This window comes from Mycetomoellerius zeteki, unplaced genomic scaffold (assembly GCF_001594055.1).
Source record: "Mycetomoellerius zeteki isolate Tzet28-1 unplaced genomic scaffold, Tzet1.0 scaffold1817, whole genome shotgun sequence".
Lineage (NCBI taxonomy): Eukaryota > Metazoa > Arthropoda > Insecta > Hymenoptera > Formicidae > Mycetomoellerius > Mycetomoellerius zeteki.
In genome coordinates, this window is record NW_017256776.1 from 5,965 (window position 1) to 28,062 (window position 22,098).

At 32.5% G+C, this 22,098-nt stretch overlaps 2 protein-coding genes across 5 annotated transcripts in view; one reads left to right on the forward strand and one right to left on the reverse strand.

The window, feature by feature from the left end:
• The window catches only part of Ubr3 (Ubr3 ubiquitin ligase), a 28,186-nt gene that overhangs the window by 148 nt on the left and 5,940 nt on the right, over nucleotides 1-22,098 (forward strand). The window contains 19 exon segments of the mRNA XM_018446367.1: nucleotides 1-85; nucleotides 3,119-3,332; nucleotides 3,623-3,751; nucleotides 4,181-4,446; nucleotides 4,577-4,821; nucleotides 4,934-5,051; nucleotides 5,133-5,539; nucleotides 5,631-5,786; nucleotides 18,309-18,490; nucleotides 18,582-18,721; nucleotides 18,852-18,994; nucleotides 19,194-19,315; nucleotides 19,317-19,352; nucleotides 19,446-19,689; nucleotides 19,928-20,084; nucleotides 20,338-20,571; nucleotides 20,701-20,865; nucleotides 21,090-21,250; nucleotides 21,386-21,845. The exon segment at nucleotides 1-85 is cut by the window's left edge and continues 55 nt beyond it. Of these exon segments, the coding sequence (XP_018301869.1) occupies nucleotides 1-85; nucleotides 3,119-3,332; nucleotides 3,623-3,751; nucleotides 4,181-4,446; nucleotides 4,577-4,821; nucleotides 4,934-5,051; nucleotides 5,133-5,539; nucleotides 5,631-5,786; nucleotides 18,309-18,490; nucleotides 18,582-18,721; nucleotides 18,852-18,994; nucleotides 19,194-19,315; nucleotides 19,317-19,352; nucleotides 19,446-19,689; nucleotides 19,928-20,084; nucleotides 20,338-20,571; nucleotides 20,701-20,865; nucleotides 21,090-21,250; nucleotides 21,386-21,845 (3,664 nt within the window).
• Nucleotides 7,941-16,159, reverse strand: orion (chemokine-like protein orion). Of its 4 annotated transcripts, none has more exons than XM_018446372.1 (9): nucleotides 12,662-12,802; nucleotides 10,895-11,500; nucleotides 10,466-10,607; nucleotides 10,025-10,165; nucleotides 9,722-9,939; nucleotides 9,147-9,367; nucleotides 8,754-8,992; nucleotides 8,499-8,628; nucleotides 7,941-8,411 (listed from the first exon to the last, which is right to left on the reverse strand). In XM_018446372.1, exons 2-9 carry the CDS (start codon nucleotides 11,399-11,401, stop codon nucleotides 8,078-8,080), a joined length of 1,932 nt encoding a protein of 643 aa, XP_018301874.1. In that variant the 5' UTR covers nucleotides 11,402-11,500; nucleotides 12,662-12,802; the 3' UTR covers nucleotides 7,941-8,077. The 4 variants fall into 4 exon arrangements, with proteins under 4 accessions (XP_018301874.1, XP_018301873.1, XP_018301871.1 ...); XM_018446371.1 differs by having other exon boundaries at nucleotides 12,518-12,802; XM_018446369.1 differs by lacking the exons at nucleotides 10,895-11,500; nucleotides 12,662-12,802 and adding an exon at nucleotides 15,348-16,159.

Consider the following 22,098-nt stretch of genomic DNA (forward strand, 5'->3'; position numbering starts at 1 on the left):
AAACCCATCGATGACTGGGAGACCATCGATTGGTGCAAGTGGCTCATGGCTGGTGGCCGGACACCTGACGAGTTCGCTAATACAGGTGGTTATCCGTGATAAAAAAAAATGGTCCTACAAAAATCAGAATGTATGACTAATGATGAAATTAATATAAACCAGCTTAATATAGACCTATAAATTTACATCAATTGTTTAATATTTGTACCAAATTTATAATTTTTTATTAAATTGTTTTAATTTCGGCAGTGCGCCTGAAGAATAGTGTACTAAGGTGATATAATATAATAATAAATCAAGGTGATCAATTAAATACATGTGTATATGTTTACAGGCATTGCTGAAATTAAGATAATATAATAAAAAATTGCTAATTAGTACGAGTATTAAACGAATGGTATAAACTAGGACAACTAAAATAACTTGATGCAGATGTAATGAGGTTTCTCATTAGATTTCTTAATTTTCAAGTTAAAGTGTTATTGAAGGCTCAAACTAGAGTTGAAAAGTACGTTGTTATACCTTTTTGTATTTGCGATTTAATGTTACTGTTGTGGAAAATTAAAATTAATCTATTAAGATAAATACGTATTATCTTTGGTGTCGACTCTTATTGTTGACTCTTTGTTTTTGTTGTTTTCATTTTTGATAGATTTATGTGGAAGTTTTTATTATAAAATATTTTAAATAGATAACGTAATTTATATTGAGGTAGTTAATACAGGTACTATAATGTGCCAATACAGGATGATTCCTGTATTAGCACATTATAGTACCTGTATTAACTACCTCAATAAATTACGTTATCTATTAAAAATTTTCTATAAAACATTGTAATTTTTACTTTTAAAAACATTGTGTTTGTCCTCTTTTTCGAATTACTAAAATATCGATGCTGTAGATGAAGCAAAATTATTTTTGCAATCAATGTTTACTTGCTGTTTAAGATAAAATGTTAATACTAGAAATTTCTATTGATTAACTGAAGAAATTTATTGCAAATATAAATTTAATTTGCAACACAAAGTACAGAATGTTGTAAAAGTTAAAACCAATTTTATATAATGCATTAATATGGTTAAATTAAAAATGGAATACAGCAAGAACTACAAGAGATCAATGATACTTGTTAATAATAAATATAGTTTTATATCTTGTTTTTTCAAAGCAATGATATCGTAGAAAAAGAGAGCTAATATAAACAATTAACGGGTGTAATCTAAAAAATAAAAGCACACTTTATCACGAAATATCAAAAGAATAGTTTTGGCGCTTACAGAGTTTTCTTCAATCAAATAATAAATACATAAATAAAAATATCACTTAAAAATATTTACTGAAGTTGGTAGAAAGTTAAAAGTACGAATGTGGTTATTTAAAGTAACGATTACAAAAACGAAGTCTAAACAAATGTATACATCATTATCTAATCAACTGATAAAATGTATCATCAAATGTGAAAAATAAAATAAAATGAAAATTAATTAAAATAAAATTAATTAATCTTAATATGTTTATTCTTTTTGTTAAAGCTTGTAGTCTGTTCTCCAAACCGAGTTATGGGATAAATTTTTATCTTTCTTTTATGTACTTTTTATTTGACTGAAAAAAAATCTGTGCGAGTTGAAATTATTCTTTTGATATTTTGTAATAAAGTACTTTTGTTTTTTAACCTAAACCCATAAGTTTCATATTGATCCCCTTTTCTTTATTATATTGTTTATAAATATATTTTCATATTGATTACATTAATTTCATAATTCCTTAGATAAATCGCTAACTCAGGAAAAAATATCAATTATTGCTTATTCTACTTCAAATTTGATATGTGGGAGACGAATATCATAGATTGGAATGATTAATACTGACAAAAATTAAAATAGTATGAAAGTCGTGAACTGTATAAGCAATACATTGCTTGAACTGGAAATATAAGATTCACGCAAAAATATTGGGCATCAAGACTCACTTTGACGAAATTTATGATCTTCGTTTAATTGTGTTGAACATTTCTTGGTCAAATTTTACTATTATACAAACAATAACTAATGATCAGTTATTTTCGGCAATTTTTCTAAGAAATAATAAAAGAATAATAAACAAAACGAGATTTTTTTAATAAATAATTAAAAGACTATTTTTAGATACTAGAAATCTCTTTCATCCATTGCAATATTTTAAAATTCTGCATAAATTTGCTCCCACTTTTTTTAAATGCCTTATATTTAATAGAAATATTTATTATATGACTGTTCGGATTTATTTAGATATTAATGTTGATATTTAATTTATTTAGATATTAGTGTTTTATCTAAAATCTTATAAAATGCACAGTAATTAGTTTTTTCTATCTGAAAGCAATTTTAGATAGAAAAACTTAAACGAAGCTAATTTTATAGCTAAATAATATATTTTGCTAAATAAAAATTATAAAATTTTTAAGAATTATTATTGGATTGATACATGAAGTTTATATTCTTTATTACAATATGCATTTACTTTGCTTCGTATACCTTATTTGCAATGTTGCAATTTTATAAACTATACATGCAGGTATAAATATACAGTATTTGCGTATTTGGCAGCGCTAATTTTTCAGATAAACATATAGTCATGAGAAGACAAGTATAGAATTGCAGCTATAGTTGATGACGTTAGCTTAACTCACATTTACAAAAATTACATTGAGTTTCTATTTCAAATGTTATATAAAAACAATTTTGTGCATTGAGGCATTAATTTTTTTAAATATTTGTCGTAAATAATTTGAAGTGTACGTTAAGTACACATATAATTGTAACATTATTTAGATTACTTGTTGCTATTCATATCTTATGTACTTACAACATTAGGAAGAATTTAATTATGCCTCAGAGAAAATACTCTAGAAGCAAAACATTTTCGTTTGTATGTAAATGTGTGTGCGTGCGTGCGTGTTTTCTATTTTTACAGATTATATTACTTTTATTAATATACTTCAATAAAATAATAAACATTTGGAAACTCGAAGATAATTACAAGAACGTATAATTACAAAAATTATGAAAGCGATATTAATTGTATTATGGAAACAGACTATAATCTTGTTGTTTATCAATCAAATTTTTATCTTTTTCAGTACGCACTTACGATAATGCTACCACCTGCGGTCTGGTGTGGACACCAAACTTTGTAGCGTATCGCTGTCGTACGTGCGGCATATCTCCCTGTATGTCTTTATGTACCGAGTGCTTCAAGAAGGGAAATCACTATCGTCACGACTTCAATATGTTTCTCAGCCAAGCAGGTGGTGCATGTGATTGTGGCGATACGTCTGTGATGAAGGAGACTGGGTAAATCGATTAACACAAACACAATATTCTGTAGAGTAATAGAAATTTGCGGGATATATTGAAAAATCTCTTGACTTCGAAAACATCTTAATTTTTCTTAAACATTACTATTTTCTCGTTTTTCTTTTTTTCTTTTGTAAGATATTTGTAAGGGATATTTGTAAGATATGTCAGGGATGGCATATTCTCGGCCAAGATATCTTGACATATTTCTGCAAATTTTTTGTAATCTGAACATATTCTTGAATTATTTTTCTTTACATGTTGCTGACTCGTTTTCTGTCTTACAGATTTTGTGATAGGCATGGGCCAAACGCGGCTGTAAATAAATCAGTTGCACCGTCTGATCTGATGAGTGTAGCCGAGGCAATGATGCCCAGAATTATTCTTCGACTTATACAACATTTACGTGAAAATTGGTATGTTGAACATTATACTTCGTAAGTTATTATCAATTTCTTGAGTAATGAAATCATAACAGAAAATAGGTTTTTCTGCTATATTTTAAATATCTGAACTATTAGAATGTAAAAAAATGATATCTTATCTGACCTTTTGCCACATGATGTAAACTGTCATATTTCGATATATACATATATCTTCAAATTGCATAATTCGTGCTGCTTTTAGAATTAAAATGATTATATCTTAGACACAAAGTTTTTTTTCACATATATATGTTTATATTTACTTTTAATTCTGAGAGATAAAGAGAACATGCTTATAAATTTGTATCATTTTTAATGATCCTTAAAGATCTTGAATGTAAGGAAATGAAATTGGAACAAAATTGTAATATATGTTAATAATAGTTTTAATGATTGATTATTGTTTTGCTTATGTTTTAGTAAAATGGGAGTGCCTGATCAAAGAAGTGCTATACATGAGGCAGACGCATATCTGACCATGTTGCTCGACTTGAATAATATGGGCGCATTAATGAGGCATGTCATGACATCAGCTCTCACGAATCCACAGAAGTATCGAGGTCTCATGGATCCTTCTGTGTTAACGGGACAATCGGAATATGATAGCTACTGCCAAGATAGCAATAAGATATATCAACATGCTGTAAAATCGCTTCCAAATCCCGAACCCCCAGATGAATACAAAGGTGAGATGTATATTTAGTATTACAATACAATTTCACGATAATTTCATGATACAATAATATTAATAATAACAATTTTTACTATAAAATAATTTACGTATATGAACGACTTATGACATATTTGCTTTTTTAGAATGTGTGTCGCTTCAAGAGCACTTAGAGCACACCACTTTCTTGGAAGAACTGATGTTCTGGACCGTGGCTTACGAGTTTCCGCAGAAATTGGTCTGTCTGCTTTTGAACATGTTGCCAGATCCCGATTACAAGGAAGCTTTAACTCGCGCCTTTGTGTTACACTACAGCAGAATCTCGATGATGCTCGAACGTTCAATGGATCCTGATACATTGAGCAATAGAGTCGTGCATGTTAGCGTACAGGTATTTGTCTTGTTAACTGTCAGTCAGTAAATATTATGACACATGCACATATAAATTATTATTTGCAGTTTGTTTTCATAACATATTAATTTCGAACTTTTATACTTTTCAGCTTTTTAGTAACGAAAAATTAGCATTAAGAATGGTTGATCAATTGAAGTTATTACATGTTATGGTTATTAGTTTGAAATACATGATGAGCAAAATACTCATTCAAAACACTTTGCATGGTACGTATGAGTAAGATAAAATAAAAACAGCATGCGAATTCGAACGGAACAGTAAGATTGAAAGAAAGATTTCTATTTTAGATCCGGATAAAAACTTCCATTATGTTGTGGATTGTGGACGTCAAGTGATGAAGGAGCACTGTTACTGGCCATTGGTATCCGATTTGAACAACGTGCTCTCACATAAACCAGTCGCTGTTAAATTCATGAGCGATAATACTCTTCTGGAAATGTGGTTCGACTTCTTGTCTATGTTTCAAGGCATGAATGTCAATCAGAGAGAATTAAGTCAGCATGTTGAGTTTGAGCCCAATACATATTATGCGGCGTTCAGTGCTGAGTTGGAAGCCAGCGCCTATCCGATGTGGGCTCTTGTGTCGCATCTTCGTGGACCCGAGAGTGCGGCATTAAGTCGACGAGTGCTCACCTTCTGCCTTACAGCTTTGCAAGATTGGCTCGATGCCGTAAATTATACAGATCCGAATGTGGTGAGTGTACAACTCTTATATTAAGTATGTACATACTTTGATTATACTCCAATACTTTATAATTTATACATTCTTTTTTATCTTCCTTCAGAGTGATAGTTTACAAGTGTCGTTTCATCTACCGCTTCATCGATACCTCGCAGTGTTCATGTGCCAGGCGATCAGACAGCAGGGAGCAACTCTGCGCGAATTATTACCGCCTACAGATATGTTGCACCTTCTCATGATGCATCCGTTGCGAGTGCAGGTGAGTCCGTATTTTTCTTTTTATCCCAATTAATTCTTTGCGGACGGTAAATCACATTATTTGTCTACAAAAGCTCTTCAAATTTTCTTAAAATTGAAGATTTCGAATTTGTCTCTAAATGTAATGCTTCTAGCAGATCTGTTGTACCAATAAACGATTTAATTCTATTTTGTTAGATTATTTATTTAAATAATTAGACTAATAGAAATGCAATTGAAAAACTTTGGTCCGCAAAGGGTTAATGATCTCAAAGTGAAGAATGAGAGATTGCTCATCGATAACTGTTCATGCATGTCTATGATGCATTACTTACAAACAGTCAGCATATATGCAGGTATAGACTTTGTCATGACAATTTATTTTGAAGGACGTACACATTTATAGGCATATGATGAGGAAATTAAAGAAAAAAGTCGTATATAATATTACATACAAAAATACTACAAACTCATTTACGAAGATTCTAAATAATATCCATTATAACATTTTAAACTAAATCTAAAAGACAGCTTACAATATAATTTTATATGAAGTTGCAACATGGTAAAAAAATCATCGTACAATACTCTTCTAATCTTAATTTTAAACCTATAAAATGAAATACTTTCTTAATAATATAAACTTTTGGAATTTCTTTATATAAATCTGATACGCGTATATATTTTTTAATGGTAACCAAATCAAAACCTACAAAAAAACGGCAGCAATTTGCGCTTTAAATACTTCGCTCTAAATTGTTTTTATATAAAATTCGTTAATCAGTTTAAGATTAATAATGTAAGTTCGCTCTAGATTGTTTTTATGTAAAATTCTTTAAAGTTTAAAATTAATATAATAATATAAGTTACTAGTTAACAATTTGTCTAACGATAGGGGAGAGTGGTCTAAATCGGACCGTGTTCTAAATAGGACCTTTTTAATTTAAATGAATACGGTTAAGCAGATTTGCATACTATTTATAACGTAAAGTCCTTATAAGACACCGAACATGTGATAGCAGTTTGACAGTTCTCTGTCATAACATTCATAAAATAGAGGCAAATATGTATTTTCAGCCATCGTGCGAAAATTTTTTTAAAAAAGAAAATCCTTGTAAATCATTATTTAAAAGGTGTTAAAAATTTGGAAAGTAATTTAAGATAATTAAAGAGTGTAGAATTAAAAAATATCAAGCATTTCGTGATCACTTTTGCGGTTTATTGTAAAATTTGTTCCAAAGTTCGAAAGGACCCGTGTCCAAATCGGACAGTACAGTGAATAACTTATAGGCCTGGTTGTAGTACTGGTGATCGGCTTAGATCTGGTCTAAGCAATTAAATCAGTGAAATATCATGAGTCGTCAGACTCAGATTAGTTGAGTTTTATTGATTTCAATTCTAATAATATAAACAGTCAGTATTTTCTTTTTCCGAAAAAAATGTTTATCTTTGACTGTCAAATTGCTCGTTTTTACTCAATACTAAGAAAAATACATTAAAATATTTTAAAATTCTATCTAAAAATCCATAAAAATAGAAGTTTTCGATTTGAACCAGGGGATGGTCCGATTTGGAACCAATAGTTCTAAACCGGACCGGAAAAAGCGTTTTTACATTTTCCATTATAGTTTAACACAGGTGAGAGACACGTCAAAATAATCTGAAGCAAAAATGAAGGGAATTAAATGATCTTTCCAACAGCACCTTCGATTTTACGATCGGACTTTATTTATGCCTTATAGAGAGCAAAAACTGCAAATAGGTTCGATTTAGACCACTCTCCCCTATACTGACAAACGACGGCTTTATTAATAATGAGTATAACAGATTTATAATAAAAAATCTATATGTAATTACAAAAAGTATAGGACTTAAATATGAATAACTGTTAATTGCATAGGAAATATCGGTTTTAGAGATTTTGCATTTTAATTAAATAATTTTTAAGGAAACGAAATATACGTAGTTAAAAAAGTTTTCCAAAATGTTATGTTTTTCGAAATTAGAAGTTGCTTTCGCATTTTGATTGAATGTAAATAGAATCTAAAAATGGAAACGGTCAAAGATAAAGAAACATACTTTTATGTTTCGTATTCCAAAATTAAATTCCAACATCTATTTTTCTTGCTTCATGTTTATACTTTATTCAAAAATTTCAGTTAATTTTTCTTAAAGTTGAAATATTCGAAAGTCAACATTTCGTATGCAATAACTCGTTACATATCTTCTTTTACCTCGATACGTATATTGAGGTCCTTGGCAAATCACAGGTTCTTTAATCGTTATTTTGATAAAGTGAAAGATACAATATTTTTACGTGGCTTTTATCTCGTTCGGAGTTTCGAGAACTGACGGCGCCGGTGGTAAATCGACTTGCAGGTGCGGCGCGAAGTCATAGGTAGTTAATTTCAAAGCAACGAATCCACCCGAACCCTTTCGACCCTTGTGAAAGATACCAGCGCCTGCGAGCGGCACCGGCGGATTCGGTGTGACTGGTTGAACATCAAGGAAGGGAATCGTACTTTGTGCGGCGTCCTTTCGTCGATCGCTCGGTGCGAAGTTCAAATACTGATTCTCCTCAGTGTCCGGTTCATTTGGTACGAAACTACGAATTGGTATATCGGGATCGGTGTATTTCAGTTCAGTTCTAAAAACAAAAATATTCAATCAGTTTTTAGTATTATCAGAAAGATTAAGTTTCTTCATCATGTTAAAAAAGAGAGAGAAATCTCACCTGTCAGTAACGTCATTGCTATGCCAAAAGCTCTTTTCTTCGGGTTGAATTAATGATCCGGATGTGAAGTTGAATGGAGTTATCATTATTTCTAAATTTAAACGGCTACCAACCATTCGGAATCTAACGCCTAAAACAGATTTTGTAAATTATATTATATATATATTTTATAAAGAATGCTTTATATTTGACCCAAGAAATTCGCGTTACAGATCCGCAAAATGTATGTGTTAACCAAAATCAATTTCGAATTACCTGTCAATAGATGATCTGGTACTGCCAACAGATCATCGAGATCTAAAGCGCGTTTTTCCCATACTATTGTATGATAGTCAACGCCGCTTCTAATGTGAGAGTCCATGATTGAAAAGGCATCGACCGGTTGCCATTCAATTGTTGATATATCAATTCCTCCACGTAGAAGTAACTGCCCTTCTTGGATTTGTATATAAATAATTTGATTTATCTTTCTCAGTCTTATTCCTGTTATGATTCTATAAGAGAATAAGTATTATACCTTCAGCTATCTTTCGTATAGATTCTATTGATTTTATTATGTCCTATTAAATTTTATTAATATTCTGTTAATTTTATTAAATTTTATTCGTTGTGTTGATCTTTATTACTCAAGTTATTGGCTATTCTTACTTGTTGTTCGAGATGTCAGACATCACAGATCGGAGGCTAAAATATCGATCGGAACTTGAATTTTGATCGTCACAGTAGCAAAAGCAGTAGCTACAATGCCAGAAAAGCCATCGCCACCAGCTGTCGACTTTAGTTGTTCCTCCAGGACACGTTTTTGAGTTTCCATAATGAAGACCATTTTCATATTCTATATACTCGTATCGCCTAGTACTGTTTCTGTCCTAAATGTGAAAAAAAGTTGAATTAGTGATTAGGAAAAACTATTATATTTTATTTTTAAATTGCAAAACAGGTTTTTTAAATCCATACTATTTTACGGTATCTGTTTTATTTTTGAATAAACTATTTTTTAAATTTCGATATTCCAGTTTTTTTAGTTATAATTGTAATTTTATAATTATTCTTAATTTTCCGTTCTAGTTTTATAGTTAATTATCTTTCTGAGTTATAAAAATTAAATTTTACTATATAATTCATAATTTAAAAAAAAATTGTTTTTTGTTATTTCAATATTGTCTTAATTATATACATGAAATTCTTCATATAAAATGTATCTGAGATTTAAAAATACTTACCGCAGGACAGATCCACATGTCGGAATCAATGTACTCGCAGTGCAATATCTTGCCATTACATTGACGTTGTTTCGAACAAAACTGATTCTGATAGCAACCGTATACCTTAGTGTATCCATAATAAGCGCAGTTCTCCTTGCACGTGCTTTCAGTATTTAAATCCACTTCATTTACGATATATCCTTGGAACAGTTGCTTCAACTCGGTATAGGTTTCACCTAAACAAAAATTGTACATTCAAATCATACTATATAATTATAAATCAGTATCTTTGCGATGTTATCCTTATTCAGAAGGCTTTACCTAATTTATGTACACGTGGATCGCATCTCCAAAGACTTCTCGGGGCGTATGCCATTGCAATTTTTACGGCTCTTAATGTTTCGGACGTTCTTATTGCGTATTGGTGTTTCAACGTCTGTATTTCCTCGCTAAAGTTATCGCCTGTGTTAAAGGATTTATCAAGATTAGGTATATTCGAATCGTAATCGCGTTTAATTAGGTTTCTCGATTCACGATGATCTGTATAAAGCGCAACAAAAATCAATTTTTTTAGAGAGCGTTTTTATTATTTTCCAACATTACTATATTTAGCTTCAAGTTTTAACTTTTGATCCATACACAAATGTCCTTTATTTCGCTCATGAGAAAAAGATTGGTTTTAATTGCTCTGTGCAGATCGCGCGACATCGAAAATACTGTATGTAGAACGTATATTTAAACGTAAGCATCGGTACCACGTACCTTCATTGTACAGACGTAATAGCATGTATGAGAATTGAATCATAGTATAACCCTTGATCTCCGTCAACGCCACGGTATTATACAAATTGTACAGCAGTTGCTGTGGCGATTGCATCTCATTGCACATTTGGTTCGATGCTTCCTGCACATACAAGAATACTTTGCAAATATTTCGAAGATGAGTATATGTATTTATGCAAATGTTGGATGTTATTTGTAATCAGGAATGAACGCATCGCTGTGATATTTAATCTTCAACAGAGATACCATGAATCTTTTTGAACTTTCGATGCGTACATGTGAGCCCTTTTATGCCTAAAAACTAAAAACCTTAAGTATCTGCTTATTAAACAAGTATTTCCAATATGAAAAATGTCTCCTGAAACATTTGTGAGGTTCTTTACAGGATTGCAGCCGTCTGTTAGATACCTTAAAAGACACGATGAACAACTTTTCATTGACAATCAGACTCGCGATTTTATCGAGCGCTATCGGGATCGCAGCGTTTGTATCTCGTAGGATTGTCTCGGCGAAATTCGCGAGTTGTTTTACATTGATCGGTGCATTCAGTTCGACAATTTCGCGTTGCATTTGCCGGAACACCCCATACAGGCCGTTGATATCCTCGATCTCATTCTGAGCCCGGGCCCAAAGCCATAGGGAGTCAACCAAGGAGTTCAGGTAGTCTTTTCGATCCGGAGGGAATTGCTCGTCTATCTGGTTGCCGAATCTTTTGTATGCTTTGATTAGATGTAGGTACTTCTCTCGCTCTTCGACGTTCATCCACTTTTGTTGATTGGCTAGATCTTCTCTGAGATCTTTCTCCAAGGATAACAAAGCTTGTCTGATTGTGTCGATCGACGACGCGTCATTCTTGATCGCGGCGAAGGCTGCTATAGCCAACGACACTCCCAACAAGCATGTGAAGTCTCTCATTCTCGGAATCGAACCTTCGCTGATGAGTCACTCACTTTGTTTACGGTCCACTCAGCAGGATTTTAATTTCTTTGTTTTGTTTTCTCGATGAGTGTTGATCTGGAGACACGAAAAGGAAAATTGAAGATCGTAACAATGCAATTGCACTGTGAACTGCTATTTCAACGCCTGAATTTATTACGTTTCTATTTCATTGTTAGTATTATCTAATATTAATTTTTATTATTGTATGTGTTAATACTTCTACATTCTCAATTCTGCATCCTCGACGACAATCCGCAAGATAATCGAACGATCTTTTTGCGTCAGTGAGCTTGAGAACGATGGAGAAGGAAGATGTTACAATCATGATAGCAGAAGGGTCATGACACAAGAGAGGAAAGAGGCAGTGGCGGCTAATGACGCGTTAATACATAATCTAGAGCGGCTAGGAAGTACTGGGTGACGCTGTTTTTCTCCCACAAACAGTACGGTTAAATAACCACTCCTGTTAGCTGCAACAACATCGTGGAATATTTCGCGAATGTAAAGCTCTTTTTCTTTCGTGTTTTCCGTCTCTCTTCGTCCTTCGTAGCTTCCGCTTACTTCAAGTTTCACGAAGCCACGAAACTTATAATATCGGATGATTATCGCGATAAACAGTATTAGTCTATACATTCCGTATTAATCTAATCCTAGGAATTAAAATTATTGCGAATTAATGTGAATTAAGAATTGGAAATTATAATAAAATTGATAGTGATATTGAAAACTTATATAATATATTTGTTGAGAAAATACTCAAATAAAATTAAACAGAGAATAATGAAATGAGGTGCTAAACAACAAAAATTTTGATGTAGCATCCAAAAAATTTGTCGAATGCTTTTAATCTTTTTAACGTTTATATAATTATTAAAATGACAAAACAGCTTCGAGAGATAATAATTAAAAAATAAAAAGCTTCATAAAGACTTCACAGTGTATTTTAAATATACCCCGACCTCGAGAGTCGGTCTAATATAGTCTAATTGATTGACTTGACACCCGAGATAATACTGCGTCTGTTGATATTTTCCAGATATTTCTCAGGTCTTGTTTTTTTAGAGTTTAAGTTACAATCTCCTGATAACATACGCATTCAGAACAATCGCATTTAAAACACTTTCACATAATGTCCATTTTAATTCGTTTCTCTTAGCGTTTAGTGTTCGATTGTCGCAATTTCGAAATCCATTAAAAGAGACAAAATTTTGCTGATAAAATTCGTCAACGAGGCACCTTTTCGTGACACGATTGCACGCAGCTCGCGTATTCGTGGAATGCGGGTAACAAGCCCCGCTTACTGTTTCGGGACCAGCAAGTAAGAGCAACACTACCGTGTGACCGACCGTGCTCGACTGGGTTTCACATTATGCGTCAACGTCTCTTGCCCACCTCTGATCTCTACAAGCCCCCACGTTATTCGTCAGACTTGTAATGTCATGTATCTCATGCGCATGTTCCACGTCTTCCTCTTGTCCACCCGGTACATTCGCACTTGGAGAAGAGATATAGCAGTTACAAAGAAAACTCGCACGCAAATTACTCTCATGATGGTTGCATGGAAAATTCAAGATGCTAAATAGGAAAAAATATTAAATGACAGTCGTTTTTATATATTATAAAAAGTTAACTTATAGGAAAGTTAATTTAGGAAAATTAATTAATAGGAAGTTTGTCATTTGTTCCACATATATTTTTGTGATTCTCGTGTTCACATTCTGCTATAAATGGAGATGATTCCGTTTGGTTGTTTGGTCTAAAGTTCAGCTTACAAAAAGCTGTTTATTTGCAATCGCTGGTTATATCTTCGCATTTCAGAAAACTTTAATTCTAGATTGAAGAGCTATTCAGCTATACCAAGTTCGCCATTTCCAAAAATGAAAATTACAAAGAGCTACAGAGAGCTTTAATTTTAAAATCACAGTTGAGTTTATATCTGTAATCTTCTTTTTCAAGATGAATTTAATGTCTTCGACGTCTAAACGATGATTTGGAAATAAGTGCTAAATTACAATTCATACCTTTCTGATGTATCAATTAGTGCGCGAAAGCTTTAATCAAATAACTCAGGTCAATTCACTGATTCGTGTCATTTGCCACGGCGTATCCGGAGTATCAAGTAATGACGAATTTCCGTCGACACGATTTTCCTTTTCTTTCTATGGATAATAAATACGGAGTAAAGTCACTCCGTCACTTGATCCAAAGTGTGATACCATTTCTCGCTACGCAATGCCCACTGCCCGCACTTAATGGATACAGGGGGGTTCTTGTTACGATATTATCAGACCACGACTTACTCACAACAAGGGATCTTCGGGCTCGTCAATTCAGCGTATCAAATACGTTCTCACTTTCTGCGCTTTGTCGCCTGAAATCTAAATTCCTCTTGCTACCGACGTCGATGGGAAGGATAGCGTTGACTCGTGACTAATTTCTATATTACTGTATGACGTGACTTCTCTAAATCAGCACAAAATCACGCAGATGATAGTCCTTCCTGTTTATCACGTTATCCTGCTCTTCTTTAGACACTCTCTGCAAATGTGTTATTGTTCGCACTCATGTTTATGCATATATAATTATCATATCACCCTTTATCGCTGCGTAAATAATAAATTGGATAATAAAGATAAAAGCAAGTGATGTAATATATAATAAACATAATAATAAAATAAGATCAAAAAATATAATAATGCATAATAATTGAATGAAATAAATCCTAAATCTCGCATAATAAATAATAAACTCAAAATAATAAATTACAAAGTGGATGCAAAAAAAATCTAAAATTTATGTAATAAACTCAACAATAAATAACTAAACATAGTAATAAAATATAATAGTTTAAGTGTAGTAACACGTGATGCAGCAACACATGATGAAGTGAAAGACATTTTTCGCCTGTTTAGAATGAGTCATACATCAGTATCTGTGGTACTTTTAAGAATCGAGGAGCGGTATTTATTTGTTTATTTAGGTACATATTCTTGACAGCTGAGGGAATATTCCTTGTACCTTTAAAGTATTCAAGCTTTAACGCAATAAACGATTATTTTTAATGGAAGCATATAAACACACAAAACCTTGTTAAATCAATTTACTTTTAGAAGAAGTAAATCCGTGACATGTATTTTACATGTATTTTATTTCTAATAAGTTAGAAGTTATGTATTATTAATGTAAATATTTGAATTATCACAACAATTAAATTTGTAGAAATAAATATTAGGCGGTGACAATTTAATCGGCTCTCGAAGAATGAAACAAAGCAAAGCGAGTGAATCACTATAATTCTTTCCAGGAAACAGTCGTTTTTAAATCACGTAAATATTTGTTTAGAGTTTAGACCGTTTATGTTAATATTAATAAAGACCAACATCGTTCTTGGAAAACATCCACATAAAAACAGTAATTAAATTATTTAAAGAAGATTTTTATTTAAAAATATATACTGTTCTGAATCAATAAATCTGTTCGCGTTGCTTGTACTTTTTGCACTCAGGATCTTCACTTTCTCTTTTTTCAACGCTCGAATATATGTTTAGATCTATTTGTGTTGCTTGAAATTCCCAAAAATATTTGCACTTAAAACGAGATAAATGTATAATTGGCCGTTGAAAAGAAAGAAAGCGAAGATTCTGAGTACAAAAAGTACAAGCAACACGAACAGATTTTTGATCTTGTTAAAAATATTTGAGAATTTCAAGCAACAAAATAAATCTAACGTCATGATATTTTTTCTCACGAGGGACAAAAGGAAGCCTCGAATCAATTAACGTTAAGGGAGGAGATACTCCAATAGAAACAATTTAATTTATTCTCGTCCAAGCTGCCTAATGTTGGCTTGGAAACGCATCCATTCTCTTCAATCACGTTCTCAGAAACTGTTTTCACATGCCAAATTCGGCTAAATACCCACCTGCATCTGATTAGCTAGGAGCACGAGGATACTCCTATTGTACACCTGTTGCTCGGACGATACCATGAGTCTGTGTATCGACTTTAGAACGTCCGGTAGCTCTCCCAATCTTGGCGACACGCACGTCTTGGCGAATTGCAACATTGTGTACTTCTCGTACTTGTCCGGATTGTCCGCGTATATCTCGAAGAGTGTGTACAGCTCCTGCACTTGACCGAGGTAATGATCCAGTTCCTTCAGGCTGCCATCGAGCCTGTGTTGCATAGGAAGTTGCAACAGCAATTGCGACAGGATCGTATCGCTTTTATCCTCCACGAGCTCCTGATATTCGTCGATCTTCTTAGAAACCTGATCCATCCGCTTGAGCAGTTGACGTTCCATCATTTTCATGAATACAAGCTCTTCGCCGGCTTTCAAGTCAGAAGGTAGATTCGAGTTGATCATCTCCCAGGATTCCAATACGTCCACCACGGCCTGGCGACCCAGTCTGATCAGGTCGAGCGCGTCGTTTATGCCGATTCCAAAGACACAGCCGGCGCTCGCCAGGATGACGAGCAGGACTATCCCTTGATGGTTCCTGGCCATTTGGGAAAAAAATATGAGCGGGAAACGACGCGACGACGAAGATCAAGATGTCGGGAGGATGGCGCACGGCGCACGCACTTGATGGCAACGCTAACACGCTGGGACTAACGACTGCTTGCTTGCCGTTCACTCGATTCAGACGGGGCGACCGTTATGGACCGAGGACAGTAACACAGTGAATGGTAGGGGTATTGCACTCGCGGCTACAAGAATACAAGATATGAATGGAATTGATCTGTTCGTTTTAGTTTAAGTCTTTTCTCGTCGCAATATGAATACACAGGTACCTTTGTTCTCACTCTTACTATTATATGAAATCGAAGAGGAGGAGGAACGAGAAATATGAAAAGTTAGCTACGAGGAACAAACCTTTTGGAGCGAATTCGGTTACCTATAGGGTTGCTATATCTAAAAATCTCTTACTTAAAATCGAAAATTCTACCCGGACAAAATTGGAAAAAAGTTATATAAAACTAGTTTAAAAATACAAAATTTAATAAAAATTTACTCTTATTTATTATTTTTCAAATAATTTTAAAATCAGAGTTTGATTGAATAAAATAATAAATTACTATTATTTTTAATATAAAATTTATGTTACAAAATATATATATATATAATATAATTGTATACCTATATATGTATAGTATGTATAATATAAAAAAGTAAATACTTATAAGCATGTGTATGTAATTTATCAATATTACGCTATTTATTATATTTATTAGTAAAGAAAAATCAAAAGAAAAGAATAGTGAGCACAAGTTATTTTATCAGACACAGGATATGGCGCTAGACTATTCAGCGTCTCCATGCAGTATTTAAATCAGCGCTTTTTATTACGTACAATAAGGCGCTTATTTAAATATTGCATTTAAAAAATCATATTTATGAAGAAAAGAAAGTAAAAGAAAGTAAAAACAAATTACAAATAACATTAGAAAATCGAAATTAGAAGCTTAATGGTTTTTGTATTGACAAAATATATTTCCTAACATCTCCTTTAACATCCTTTTGTAAAAACATTAAACCTTTAACATGTGACTTGAAATTAATGATTTTGAAAACTGCTAATTGAAAAACAGTTGATAAAAACACTGACATTATTTATCTAGATTTGACATTATTTATCTAAATGGCAACAGAAGAAAAAGAAATTATGAAATTCAAAATTAGTGACAAGAAAATGGTTAATATCTTCTGAATAATCTAATAGCGTATTCTGTGTTTCTTTTAATAACGTATTCTATTTCTTCTAATAGCGCATTCTATTTTTTTACGCGTAAATTATTTACATGCTATTAATTTGTAGCATATGCCATCAAGTTGTTTGATTATAAATATATATTTAAATAATTTTTTGTATTCTTCCTAAAAATTGTTCTCTGCTATGTTCATGCATTAATTACTACTTTATTTAAAGTATTTCTTAAATTCTTTTTCAAAGAATTAGAAATTACTCTCTCAAATTAAAAAATTAATCGGTAAAATCAGCAAGTTACATTCAACTATCTAACACCTCGTGTATCTCTATCGCTGCGCTTGGCTTAGCGCCGAGACACTGCCATGTCTCCTGATACAAGTTATGTGAGACAATTGTTCAATACGAAAGGACAGAAAATCATAAAAGAAGAAGGAAGAATGTTGACCAAACATCGCAAGACGTACATCAATGTACACTCAGTGTTACTGGGATTAAAACATTTTTCTTCTAGAAATGTCGATGTGCTTAAAAGAATAGCGAATTATAACTGCTCATTATATCGATCCATAATCTAGTGTTTAATGACTTTTGTGCATTCCAGAATTTATAAAAAAAAAGTATTTCAATTTCATTGTATAGGTACAACAAACGCAGTGGTAGACGTCTCTAAAAAATAGAGCCTCATGCCATGCTTAATTCGCATGTATGTTGCGCTGCATGTTCGCACGAGTAAATAAATCTACTATAAAACGAAGTTTTAAATTTATATTTCATATGTTTACATAAGAATATTATGAGACACGTTCTTATGTAAGTTTGTGTGCAATTAGCTTATATACTGTATGTTATCCGAGATATGAAAAGATTAAATTTATATCTTCCATCAAAAAAATATGCTTTGCGAACGCAATTTAATGACATTAATTGATGCAACAGAGATAAACGAAGGCCAACTAGATATTTTACACGACAGTTTTATGAAAATGTTTACAATCGTAATATTACAGTACCTATAGCTACAAGTTATCACAGTTATAATAATACATTGTAGTTATATTAATTTTTATGGATAATTACAGAATATCCAGTACAAGATAATATTTTATTAATGACATTGATTGTCTATGTAATATAATAAATAACGTTTTTTTTTGTGCATTTTTGCTTTTCAGGTGGCCTTCTATGAGATTTTAAATGGATTGTGGGTTCGCAATGGATTGCAAATAAAGGGCCAAGCAATGACTTATATACAGTGCAATTTTTGCAACTCCATGGTAGACGCGGATCTGTATCTGCTGCAAATCTGCGCCACAAAATTAATGCCGGATGTCTTTCTGAAAACTGTTATCGAAAAGTAATATCCTCTACCCCATTCGTTTTTTTTTACGTCAAATCAATAATGCAAACTTCCTAATTTATTTTTAAAAAATTAATTTTTATTTTAGATTTCACGTGATGGAATGGATGAGTTTATGCCTGTATCATGCCCCACAAAATGAATACCTTGAGGGCGAGCATGATACCCCAATGTTGGAAAGTTGCCTAACATTTTTGGCTACTTTGGTCAACGTTAGAACAAATCTTGGTGAGTTTCTATGAGGTTATTCTAATGCGATTTTTAGTAATAATAAATTTTATAATCCTGGAAACAATAGAAGAATGTTAAAGCAAGAATAAGATATTTATGTTAAGACGTTTATATTTTTTTACATCAGGTTTATCGGATTCCGAAATGTCTCGTCTTGAAATGGTGACCTTACTGTGTATGGGTGATAAGACGCATAGTCAATTGATGGAACTAATGCCGGAACGCTGTGGAACTACTCAGAACAGAGACTTTGAATCTGTTCTAGCTGATGTATGTTCACGCATCATGTACATCTGAAATTTATTTTGATTTCTAATTTTTATTTTTGTATACATATAAATGTCGTTACTTAATCGTACAATATGTACAATTTTTTGTATTTCATATCTATCTATATATGTGTGTATATAAATAAATTTTAAATGGCATTGTTGATTCTCTTTTATGTAACGGCATAATATGTTTATAGGTAGCACAATATAGAGCTCCAAATCTCGAGGCAAGTGGCAATATGCAACAGGGTATGTATGGACCAAAGGCTCGCGTATGGGAAGAATTATTTGATCCTTTACATGTACTGTTGAGAGCGGTTAGACTTCCAAATATCTATGGATCGTTTCACAGAATAGTATGTATTAAATTTATCGGTAAAACACATCTATTTTGAGATATTTCATATTTTACTATTATACATATTTAATATTATATTTTTCTGTTGCAGCGTAAAGCAATCAGGCAAGCTAAAGAATAGTGCAACTCTTTGGCCACCATTTAGGCAACCAGCTCCGGTTTCGTCAGACTACGATGATCCTCGTATAGTCCTACGTTCCAGAGTTTTTCATGCTATGATCTTGATAATACTCTATAAGGCTGTGAATGGACGTAATATATCAGAACATGTTATGGCATTGGCTATTTATCTTCTAGAGATGGCAGTTATTACTGCAGAACCACCAGATAAATCTGTAAATAATTCTTTTGATAAAATAATTAATCTTTAAGTTGCTTTGAACAGTTCAATCTTTTTCTTATATATATATATATATATATATAAAAGTTATTACTTTACGTTACAGTAAAAAAGGAATATGTAATTTATTATTTATGCGTTTAATCTTGTTTGTATGATTTTAATTCTTTTATATTTCTTTTAAAACCATTTTGTCTGTTCTGTATTATTTTACACAATAATGTAATTTTCAGGGAAGTCCTTTATGTCAATACACCGGTGGTAGCTTTCATGTGATAAAGGATATGGATTTGGCTGGATGGTACGAAAGTGACAGTTTGTCCGAAAATCTGAGAACAACGATACCTCAAGTGATTCTAGTCCAAGAGTCGGAGCATAGCAGCTCAGACAGTAAGTATAATTCGTTATACTTACTTATAAGTTTATCGAATTTTTATAGTTTGATTTTTTTTATATATAATTGATTTACTTTGAATATACTGATAATAAGCAAAAGATACTGATGACCATATATAACATATTGTAATTACATGTATATTATAAAATGATGAAATTAATATATATAGTAATAATTTAGTAGCATATATAATATATTTAGTATGATTTAATACACTTGCTAATTTATTTAATTAATAATAATTAGGCGAATTTGAGTGGGAGATGATTCATGGAGAGATGAGCGAAGTGGCGACATCTTTGATGTTGAATGACGGCGCAGATGACGGCGCGGAGGAAGTCTCTTTGGAACTGTTAGGATTTTCTGTAGACACCGTTAGAGATGACAATGGTGTATCAAGTGCGAGTGCGTCATCTCTGCCGGCTTTACTACCGTCAGTCGAGAGTGCTGCATCTCTGCCAGCATTACCATCAACAAGTGGTTAGCAAGATTTTTATGTAGATCATATATTGCAGCGTTAGTTATACATTTTTTCAAAACATTATTTACTATTTATTTTATAGATAAAATATATAAAATATAATATTGTTATATTCTATAATGTTATAGTGGAATATGGTGTAGCAATTGTACCTGAAGACGGAATTGTCGCCATACCAGCTCGTAGTAATAGTGAAGATGACTTAACGATACCTTTGCAAAGAGCTCTGCCACCATCTGAGGAAGAATCGATGGCAATCCATTTAGCAATTGAATCGCCTCCTTCACCAAATAGTACGTTTTTCAAACTTTGTAATTCATAATTTTTTTATCACTGCGTTTTATCATTAACGTATTGAAGTTTTTGAAAAAAGTTATACTTATTGGAGTATCTCCTAATTTCCTTTTGAATCTTTTTTGCTACATTTTATTCTGTTAAATTTAGATATGTATTAAAATTTATATATAAAGAAAATAAATAGAATATTCTATTTAATTATGTTTCTAATAATAATTAGATCAAATCGGCGGACAACCAGCATTACCACCCGTTCCTCAACGCCCGGCAGTTTTGGCTGGAAATGAAATAGTCACAGCGCAACCGATTAATTATAGGGCCACAGAAATTGTTCCATCCACATCAAATTCTTACAAACATTTTAAGAGGAGAGAGCTACAAGTAATATAATATACACAGATACACTAGCAATATTCTATTATATATTTTCTTCATTTCTTATATACTACCTATATATTTTAATATATTTGTTATTCGGTTTACTTCATTGTTATAAAATATTCATGTATCTTTCAGGGTGGACCAATGCAACCGCAATCTATAAAAGTAGGAGAGAGCATAATCTCCTTGTTGTTAAAGTTACATTCTCAATTATCCGGTGTACCAGACAGCTACAACCCCGAACAAAATACAATATCAAACAATGAAGCTAGTAGCAGCAGCATCAGCAGCAGTAGTAGTAGCAGCTCTTTCATATCACTATTATCTAGTGAATCGCGAATCGGTGATGGACCATTTTTCATATCGCAGCTACTTAGAAAAATCGCGGATTTAGACCCTATGTGTAAACAAACGATCATCGAGACTAGGAACAAATTATGGCCTCGTATGCAAGAGTGCGAGGAAGATGAGCAGCGCGAAAAGGAGAATCGCGAGCGAGAGGAACGACGAAAAAGAGCAAAGGAAAGACAACAGAAGTTGATGGCGGAATTCGCTAATAAACAGAAACAATTTATGGAGAAAGCGATGGAAACCGGTAAATCTATATAATTATCTATTTTGTGTATGTCTATATATACAGGGTGATTCAGACCACCCGGAGATGCCGGTACGTACGTATTCCTCATGAAAAACTGAATCGAAAATGTTAATAGTAAAATGTTGTGGGGTCAACAGTTTTTAAATAGTGAGCCTTTGAAATCTTCCAATCACAGGACGTGAAGTCGCGCCGTCAGGTGCGACTGATGTTTGTCGACTGATGTTTTTAATATTATTTATTTAAATAATTT

Bases quoted from the DNA above. Each gene is read 5' to 3' on its own strand.
- orion (XM_018446369.1), bottom strand. From the start codon at position 15,932: ATGGCCAGGAACCATCAAGGGATAGTCCTGCTCGTCATCCTGGCGAGC. The intron at 8,993-9,146 runs GTAAGAATAGCC...ATTCTCTTATAG, and splicing joins TCTGACATCTCGAACAACAA to AATCATAACAGGAATAAGAC. The intron at 8,629-8,753 runs GTAATTCGAAAT...AATCTGTTTTAG, and splicing joins ACCAGATCATCTATTGACAG to GCGTTAGATTCCGAATGGTT.